Raw genomic sequence first — 10,825 nt, 5'->3', positions numbered from 1 at the left:
CCCCCCCCCCACACACACACAAAATAAATAATACACTATGGCAATTACTTTAATGGATATATTAGGCTCTTTCTATGTATCATATTTCATTTTTCCCGTTCACATGATTATTAATAATCAACAAAGTGGACAAATAGCAAACTGATAGATGTGATATTTTTTTAAAATCTTAGTGGAAGTAAATTATCATCCACTAATTATGAAATTGTCACTATTTGGCTGATATATAAACTTAACATTTTTATAGAAAAGTCTTACTATAGAAATGTTAAGTTCATTGATTATAGCAACTTCATTTATCCCCGTGGATGAGAAAATTTCTTTTCTTGATATTAATAAAACCACCATTTCCATCTCAAGATAATTTTCTTAAATTCTCAATTTTAGTGTGTGGGTATTTACAAAATCGATTTTTATTGCCTTTACAGAAAGATAAAGAAGACCAGTGGCTAGAGAAAAAAGTGCAGGGAAATAAAGACCATATTATTTTGGAGCATCTACAGTGGACAATGGGGTATGAGGTTCAAATTACAGCGGCCAACAGATTGGGATATTCTGAACCGACAGTCTATGAGTTCAGCATGCCACCAAAGCCCAACATTATTAAAGGTAAGCAAAACTACATGCTTTCTTAGGCTGAAAATAAACATGATATCATCTTTATAATCCCTCTGGATTGTTTCTTATTCTTGAAAACATAATTTTTATAAAAAGAAGTACCAATTGTAAGTCCCAATAATGATTAGTGTGACATGTCTTACTCAAGAGTCCTCAATCACTCTTGCTATGGTGAGTTGGTTAATTTATAAATATATTTTGGTAACTTTAATGGTTAACGTGGTGGAGGAAGAATGAGCAGAGGGCAAGGATGGGAGGTCAAAGGGACTGTTGAATATAACATGAAGCATTTCTGTTGAGATCAGAAACTTTGCAAAGGAGACAACTTCTCTGCCAAACACGTGGAGTCTAGTCCTCCTCTTCTGGGAAGATGTGGCCAAAAATAATGACCACCTCTTCCATGCCTGACCAAGCAGGTTGATTTTGGAAACATAAACTCAATTACACAGTGAAGCAGAAACACCCACAGACAGAGTCTCAGAAAGAAATGTGGCTAGTGTTTCACGGAGATGCACAACATGGCAGGACACTGTGCACAGCACACGGCTGGGTTCTACCTCTGTTAGGTAGCATTGCTTATGTCACCCCGTGCCAGTGCTATTATCAAAATCCATGGCAGGGATATGAAAATATTTCTCAGATGCATGAGAGATAAAAATGCAAGAGTTTTTTTTTAATCTTGATTTGTAGACATGTTTAACTGTTAGTGAGTTGTCATATTGGACGTATTTTAACATTTATTGCACCTTTAAATATCATATTTAATATTTACTGGTAATTTTCATACATATGTATAAATATATGTATTCTTTATATATACATAGAGAGAGAGCTGAGAGCAGCATATTCATAGGCATGGCTTAATTAAGTCATATCATAATTGAGTATCAGTATTGTTACATAACACTTGTGAGAATGGAAAAAAATAAAATTTGTGAGCTCAGTTATGCTACTTAACCCTCTTACAATTTCAAATTGATATTAATCTCATTATTATGATTCTGTGATGTACATTAGCTTTGTAAAGTTGAGAGCAGCTTTATATAATTAATCTTTCTATTAAAAAGTTATTACTATTAGTTATATGGTTTAAAAATAATTGATATTATGACTTTCTATTGTTTATATTAATTAATAAATGCTTCCTATTATAATTTGAAATTAGGATGCTGGAAGCACCAGAAATTGTATGGTTATCTCATATTGTAATGGCATTTTAAAAGTACTTCTGCATGTATTATCTCATTTTAATCTGAGTTTAACAATGAAGAGTTACCCTTATTTTACCGGAATAATTTTGAGAAGTTAAAGGATCTGTTCAAATCAGAGCTACTTTAAGTCATATGACAAATCTAATGCCCTTTTAAATGGTTCACCTAAATAAAAAGAATGGTTGAATGTACTATCAAGGTCATTGCCCCTGTGAGTTTGAAACATCAATAATGGCCTCTAAAATTATAATTTATTATGTTGCTAGTAATTGTCCACTACGCAGATATCAAGAATCTGATATAATGTGATTCTCTATGTGAGTCAGCAAAGGGAGATTGAAAGAATGTACTCCATCCTCCTAAATCTTTAATGTAGCACATATGTTTAAAGGAAATAATTATTTTTATCAGGGTAAAAATTAATGTTTTATGATGAAGTCAACATTTTAATAACATTTTATAGATAAAACACAAACTGTAAAATTATCAATTTCAGGCAGGTTACTTTATGTTATATGCTCAGAGACCCTACTATTTTTATAAAAACAATAGTTAATGAAAATTAACATTAGGTATAGACAAAAAGGTAGTTAATAAATAAAGTGTATGTAAAGGCACAAAAATAGGTAAGGTATTCTATGATACATTTACTATCAAAGCACTTTTTGTGTGTTTGTTTCAATTTCAAAGAATCTTGTGGGCAGTACCAACAAAGAAAATGGACAGAATTCTGGTTTATAGTTTCAGTTTTGCTTTTGTCACTTAACTTCCTTGATATGCATTTTCTCATATCTAAGCTAGTTTCTTCTGCTCTGCATTGTTAAGATTCATTGATTCATTCACTCATTCCAATTATTTAATGGGGTCTTGCTTTGTAACAAGTACTGAGATAAGTATAGAAGAATAATCTGTGAATACAGAACTGGCCCCTGCCTACAAAGACTTTACAATCTAGTAGTGAAGATAGATATTAAACAAAATTTAGACTAACCACCAAGTAAGTACAGCTAAGATCTGTGCTGATGCAGTGTGATGCCTTGAGGGGGTTTGACTAGGGCATTTAACATATGCAGGTGTTTTATATGGAAGAAATCTCCAAGAGAAGGAAGAAATTGATCTGCTTTAGGAACTAGAAAAAGCATGGCAGGAGGAGAACCTGGAGGTGTGTGAATAAAGATAAGGATAGAGAAGAACCTGCAACCCTGGAAATCCAAGGTTTTCTATAACGATATAAATTATTTTAAATCAACTCCAAAAACCAGTAAGAAATTACTTGAAACAGGAAAGTTATATGAATAGATAGCCATCCATTATAAACAGATTAATCTTGCTAATATAGGTAAAAGCAATATGGGTGAACAGCAATACTTGAAAAATGAAAGTATTAGGAGTAGAAAAATAAAACAATGAATAAATCCCAGACACATTGTAGATGTAGACTAACCCTGCTTGTGTAACAAATCAGATTCAGTAGGTACTGCTGATTTTTTAGTGTCTTGCTTGGGCAATTGGGCCATTCTTGGCATCATTTCTGAGGACAAAGAATTTGGGATTTGGAGAATGAAGATTAACATAAAATTAGCTTGGTATTCCTTAAGTTTTCACTGCCAAGTAGTAGTTAGCTAAGTGTGTATGGAGATGAAAAGATCCATGCTTTGGAAACGTATACTACAATGCTGTCAATTTTACCAGGGGAATGGAATTTGAAGCCTGGGTGAGGTTAAAACCAAACACAGTAATGCCCATGAAAAGGAATTTATGTCTGCGATACTTATAGCTGTCTCCCCTGGCATCTAGAAAGGTGACTGGCACAGCATATATGTTCAAGGAGTGCCTCTTGAGATTCCGAAGGATAGAGGGTTAAGAACTGCATTCTAAGAAACCATAATATTATACAGGAAGAGGAAACAACAGGACCAACCCTCCCATGAGACTAAGATAGAATTCCTGCAATGACACAAGAGTAGTGTCCTGGAAGTTAACTTAGAGTCATATTTCAAGAAGAAAAGATATAAATCACATTTGCCAATTCAAATTCTGCTGAGAGGTCAATTAAAGTTAATAAAATATGAATTGTCCTTATCACATCCAGCTTTGCTGAAGTCGTTGGGAAGTAAAGGAGGAATAATCTCAGGATTGTGTGTGAGGTTAGAACATGGAGACGCCATGTTTATTTAGTGCTTTCAAGAAGCTTTGCTATGAAGGTGAGCAGAGAAAATAACAACAGTCCTGTTATAAGAATTTTTATGATGAAAAACAAACTAGAGCATGTCTCACAGCTGAGAAACAGACAATGCCGTCCAGAAGTCGGCACACAGATGTACAGACAAAGATATCTGAGAAGGTAGGAGCTAGAATTCATCCCCACTCAATTATGCAGCTGACACAAAGCCAGAGCAGCTTAATGGAAATTGGGGGGAAATAAAATATTTATTTTTTCTACAAATATGTCTCAAAATAATGTCTAATTTACTGTGACTGAATCCACTGACTGCTAAGGGCTCATGGAAAGCCTCACCAAAGACATGTCCTTACAGTGCAGGAATTGTTTGATTTTGCTCTAGAAGATTTCTTGGAGCAACGTTAAAGTTTGTGATGCATTATGGTGAATTTGGAAGTCTTTACACCAAAAATATTCTAGAGAGTTAAATTATGTATTGGCAAAATAAGGAAAAATTATCTTTATATACTTTCATATAATTACTCTTGTACTATATATGATTTCTTATATTATTTTAAGTAAATATGCTAAATGTATACCCATATATAAAATAAGTTATCTATAATAAACTAGCAGGTCTTGAGTGTTTTAATTTAATTTTACACAATATGGAGTTCAGAAGTTAACTATTTTTCTGTTTGTTTTGTTTACTTCTATTGTTTTGTTTTTATTATATAGCATGCATTGTAGACTGTCCAAATGAAGATGGGAGGTGGATTGGGGGGATGAGTGGAAAATGTGAAGGGATTAAGAAGTACAAATTGGTTGTTATAGACTAGTCATAAGATGTAAAGTACAGCATAGGGACTATAGTCAGTAATATTCTTAGACCAATGTATGGTGTCATATGGGTGCAAGATTTATTAGGATGGTCACTTAGTAAGTAATATAATGTCTAATTACTGGGATATATACCTAAAAATAATATAATAGTGTATATAAACTGTAATTGAAATATAAAAAATTATTTAAAATTTTAAAAAACTTTACTTATATGCATTCAGATATATTTATCTTTTTATAAGCAATAGACTAAATCTAGAGTAGATTTATTTCTTGGTTTGAAGGACTATTTTTTGAAAATATGTTAGTCTTACCTTCATATATTCTATTGATAATATTTTATATACATATATATATATATATATATATATATAGTTTATACTACATTTCTTTGTAGTACATGATTCTGATTTAAAAAGTATTTTGTAATTAACAATATTTTCTCACTTTTACTATTTAAAGTTGTGTTTATTTTGAAAGATATGTTTCTTGATTTATGTAGATAGTGTGCAAATTCAGTTATGTTCCCTTTTGAAATATTCAAGCATAATTCCACCTCATTTTATTTTAAAAATATGAGAATATTGGATAATTGTGACCAATTGATTCTTATAAAGATGATTACAAAACTAGATTATAAAAAATTATTTAGAACTAGAGTCTGGCAAAATGGCATTTATTGATTTGTTATGTAATTTTAATGACTAAAAATACTGCCTCTTGGTGGCTTGAATATACTCTTTTTAAAAATATCCTTGGAAATAAATTTATTTTGAAACCATTTTTATCATTTATTTTTACTTACACACATTTTATCATTGCTTTTGACCTAAACAATATTTAAATTATTTGTTTTAACGAAATAATATTAGTATCTTTTAATAATCATTACTTTCTCTTCTCTTGTTGCTATGATTGAAGAAATGTTTAATTTTAACATTGAGTATCAATATAATTTGGTGATAAATCGCTTCATTCATATATTCTTAAGATCCAATGGTAAAATGATTCTATCATGTGAAATCAAGCATGAGAGTTAACAAACTCACAAATAAATTATATAAATAATCACCAATAAATAAATTGCTAAAATTTTTCAGTTAATTTGTATTTATTTTCTGGGCTTTTTTTACCATACTTCTGACTATACATTATTTTGATAATATTCACTCTAGTTCCACACAAATCTAGTATATACTTTCATCTCTGAATAACTCAACATGAACAAGAAAACACAATATTCAAGTGCATGGCAATTACTAAAATGTTTTCTTAAGGTTAAATCTATTATTACAATATAAATTAGAGACATTTCGATACAGTGATGGAATTGAATTCAATTATTTGGGAAAAACGTCATTTTAACTATATGGGAAATCTCAGTCAATTCTAAATATAAATTCTACATGCAAAATAATATTTCTTTGGTTTAGCACATAATGAAAAAGTAAGTCTATAAATTATTTTCATAATCTTTGGTTCTTAAAATTATTTTTCATGAAGTACAGTGACATATGTCTAAAGTGTGCCTGTGGTCAGTTGAATTAATGCTTCTTGATTCTATTCTTATTACAAATTTTCATTGTGTAAATATGTAAATTTTACTTATTTCTTGGTAGTTTATTTATTATTAATAATAATATTACTTTTATTCAATGATTGTCTTATAAGAAATTATGGTAGCAAAAAATTATCAGTAAACATTGCAGAATTTGCTTAGCTCATATTTAAAGCAGCTGTTTGAATTTGCCAGGAGCACAATGGAGTGATTGGTGATTTTTCTCCCATAAATCATATATTCATTATAAAATAATTAAGATGTTCACATTTAAACAATCAATGATAGAACCAATATCTAAGTTATATGAAATAAAAATTATTAATATTGACCCTTGGCTATGTTTTTAATATATGGCAACTATTTAGAAATGTTTTATACAAGATTTTTACTATTTTTTGTCTTGTATCAAAATAATTGGCAATGGCATTGTGGAAATCTTGCATTAATTATTTTCTCTTTTTTTCTTTCCTACTGTCATTTTTTTTATTTTTCTTTATTTTCATGTTTTTAACTCTACTTTTTCCCTTAATTATTTTATTCTTATTCTATTTTCAAAAAATTATTTCATCGTGCAGATAAGTGCTGTGAAGCGAATAAAGGCGAAAATGGAAGCCAGTCATGGCAGCTGAATGCTGCTGGGTTTTCTTTCATGATAGCCATAAGTTTGTCTTGCATGTTTTAATGTTATTGTCATGTCATAAGATATTTCCTTTTATAACCTGCAATTTATAAGGCTAATCTAAAATTATAATAAAAGATTTTCTAAGTTCCAATTAATTATATATGTATATTCACCCATAAACAATTTGCTTTATTTTCCTTCCCAAAATTGTCAACCTATAAAATAGATCATTTGTCAGAAATTCACTGAAGGAAGTTGAATCAGGATTGTTTCTTTCAGATATCAGTTCACTGAATAACTTGCTTCATTCGAAAGTTTTCTTTAATTTCTACATTTGACCTGTTAAATATACATCATGTCATTTTTACTTGGAATTTAGGCATTTGCTACATCTAATCTTTCTTCATTCGGTTATTTTGCAAATATAATTCAATATCTATGGACATACATTGTATAGTTATTCTATTATATAGAATGGTGGATCTTTTATATTGATTTTAATTGTCATTTTTTAAAATGTAAGTTTTCTACTTAAAGAACATTTCTAACATATAAATCATAAACCTGATCATTTTTATTATATTAGATATATATCTCTATTGTGCTGCCTCTTTTAATTGATCTTAAATTTCATAAGGAATAAACATGGAACACAGTTTCTTCTTTTGAAATTGAACACTAATGAAACAAACCCAGATGGGGTTTTTTTAGTAAATGAAAATATCTCTATGCAATTGCCCCACAGTAAATGATAAATTAAATGTGAATATGTTTAAATTGCACCCTGTTCACTTGACTTGGATTGTGTTTTGAGCTGCCATCAAATTGATGTTCTAACAATATATATACTTATTTATTACATTTTCTTGAACATCTAAGAGTCAATTACTTTGCAAGGCTCAGAGAGAGAAGTAATATGTTAGCTATTGCTTTCAAGAAGATGAAATTAAGATAAAAGGGTGTTACTAGATTCCACCTTTTAAGGGAAGCTGGGTTTGAGGGAGTAGTATGAGTAATGATTTTCTTTTTTTTTTTCTTTTTCGTTCATTATAAAATGAGAAAAGGATATTCTGTGTTTTTCACTGGCAACTAACCTTAGCAATTAATTCTTTTTAAAAAAATATATTTTGTAATTTATTTCAGAGAGGAAGGGTGAGGGAGAGAGAGAGAGAAACATAAATGATGAGAGAGAATCATTGATTGGTCAGCTGCCTCCTACATGTCCCCTCTTGGAGGTCCAGCCCACAACCTGGGCATGTGCCCTGATCTGGAATCAAACAGTCACCTCCTAGTTCATAGGTCGAGGCTCAACTATGGAGCCACACTCAGCAGGTAGCAAGTGATCCTTACTACTATTCAGGGCAATTAGGAAGCAGTCAGATTTACATATATTCACAAGAGTGACCATAACTCACATGGTAAATTGAATTCTTAGGTCTGGGATTTGAGGTTCATTCATCAAAAACTACTTTGTTGCATGAAAGTATTCTCTGTTTCTTTTTTTTTTACTTTATTTTTATTGTTGACACTGTTATGGATGTCCCCAAGGTCTAAGGCTAGACTTGCCTTCATTAGTCTGTTTTCTTTAATTTATCTTTTCCATACTCATTGCTATCCACTGCTGGTTTTTCTTCTGACCAACAACAGAATACCCATTCGCAGTCTAAACATACTTCTGCTTTCCTCCTTTTCCCCCTGCTAAGTAAAAAGGAAATCCCAATTTGTGCATTTTGGGAATCTAACCTATTTTTTCAATAATGTTCTGGTTTTTTATTTTTTTTGTTTTATTTTTTGTTAATCCTCACCCGAGGATATTTTTCCATTGATATTTAAGGAGAGAGGGAAAGATAGACAAAAACATCGATGTGAGAGAAACACATCGATTGGTTGCCTGCATGAGATGTGAGAGAAACACATCGATTGGTTGCCTCCTGCATGAGCCCCGACCAAGGCCAGGTCTGGGAGGAACCTGCCACCAAGGTATGTGCACTTGACCAGAATGGAACCTGGGACCCTTTGGTCTGCAGGCCGACGCTATATCCACGGAGCCAAACCAGCTAGGGCAGTAATGTTCTGTTTTTAAATCAGCATAGACAATGTCTGTTTACTAAAGAACTAAACATAATTGCAATTATATTCCAGGTTGTCTGAGTTTGGATAAGATATGTAGATATGTTTATTACAAATGTGTAGAAAGTACTTGGAAAACAAAGAGTTTTAAAAAATACTTCCAGGAATTTTTTTTTTTCGTTCATCATAACCTGCCTGGATCTTTCCAATAAGTTAAAAGTATTCCCGCAAAAAAGTCTTGCAGAAATTCTCTTGACTTAGCATATATTACAAAACACTTTTGTGGAGAACATGGAATACTAGTATGTTCTCTAACTCAAGGTCACCGAGAGTGATATGAAGAACACTCAGTCAGGTAAATGACACCTAGACTGACATTTTGACAGTTCAGAAAAGAATCTAAAATTAAAATTCTATCCTAGTAGAATTATTTCCATTTTAGTGAGCTGTTCATTTTGATTTTAAACATCTAAGTATAGATCAAGTTGTTAATCCTGAAATTAATAAGCAGTCTATCATTTGGCCAAATTTTATTCTTAGATGAACAGTTATTTTACAGCTCTGAGATATGCATAAAATCTTTAAAAATATTCTCAGACATCTCAAAGTACTAGGTTCTGTGCTTTGCTTTCTATAAGAAATTGAAAAGCACAAAACTATAAACAATGCAGCTATTGCATTTCAATAAATGAGTCAGTAGAGATTGTAAATAACCTTCTTTGATTATAAAAAAATCTTAATGTGTGTGTTGCTGAATTATTTTTTATTATCTGAGCTTTAATTTTATTATATGTATCCATAAAATCTAACTGACAGTTCTTCTTGGCTAACTACTGTCTATAGTTTATAGTTCTAAGTAAATAAATGTGATTATTTGGTAGGCAACACATAATAATTCAACTTATTTTAAGTCTCTCTACAGTATCATTCAATGATTTTTTTTATCTAATGGATTTTTAAATAAAATTTTGTGTCTGAAATGTTCAAATATGAACTTGTGTATAAGGTGAATTTTGTTTTAATTATTATATATAACCATAAATATGTGCCTACATCAAATGATTTTATTTATATATATATGTATTTTTTTTTTCAGAGAGGAAGGAGAGGGAGAGATGTATGTATGTGTATATATATATATATATATATCTCATATTCTTAAGTGATAAATCATTTCAAAAGGTGGTTTTGACCAAATAATAGCAGTTACATAGCTAGGTTGATGTGCTTATGCATGATTACTATTATCTGCATGTGAAATATCAGGTTAAATATTATATGCAAACCTGAAATCTCCTATATGCTTCCCAACTTTATACAAGTCTGTTTGTCTGTCTTCTTTCCTTTATATATCATTCAGTCTTAATGGTAGCTAGCCTAATTCAAACTCAATTATTTATTATATAACTATAAGATCACCAACACTGTTTCAGATATGCTAGCAGATTATGCTTAGTAAGTAGCAGTAAATTCTTCTATCCTACAAAATATTTTCTTGCATGGGAGAACCTTAGGTAGATGGCTAATTTTTATCCTCTCCTAATATTATTATTCAATAAGAATAAATATATTTTATTAGCTCTGCAATCCTATTCTTTCCAAAACCATTATGCAAGTGCACATATACGCATTCATACTGGAAGACATGGACAAGATTGAAATTTTAATGACCTGTTTTATTTTTTTAACATTTCTTTCATCTTTTTCTTAGCCTAAAATATCTCAAGTATTTAGAATTT

The 10,825-nt window shown here is 30.7% G+C and overlaps 1 protein-coding gene across 2 annotated transcripts in view; it reads left to right on the top strand.

Moving 5' to 3' along the window:
- The window catches only part of NCAM2 (neural cell adhesion molecule 2), a 421,975-nt gene that overhangs the window by 387,963 nt on the left and 23,187 nt on the right, over window positions 1-10,825 (top strand). Inside the window, exons 15-16 of one of the 2 annotated variants that reach the window (XM_005870733.2) lie at window positions 429-609; window positions 6,970-7,171. In XM_005870733.2, coding sequence (XP_005870795.1) covers window positions 429-609; window positions 6,970-7,076 — 288 coding nt within the window. In that variant the 3' untranslated portion in view covers window positions 7,077-7,171. Of the gene's footprint in view, window positions 1-428; window positions 610-6,969; window positions 7,172-10,825 lie in introns of those variants that run through there. The other variant, XM_005870732.2, reaches the window with a different exon arrangement.

The sequence above is a fragment of the Myotis brandtii genome, unplaced genomic scaffold (assembly GCF_000412655.1).
Source record: "Myotis brandtii unplaced genomic scaffold, ASM41265v1 scaffold323, whole genome shotgun sequence".
NCBI lineage: Eukaryota > Metazoa > Chordata > Mammalia > Chiroptera > Vespertilionidae > Myotis > Myotis brandtii.
This window is presented reverse-complemented; position numbering and strand designations above follow the sequence as displayed.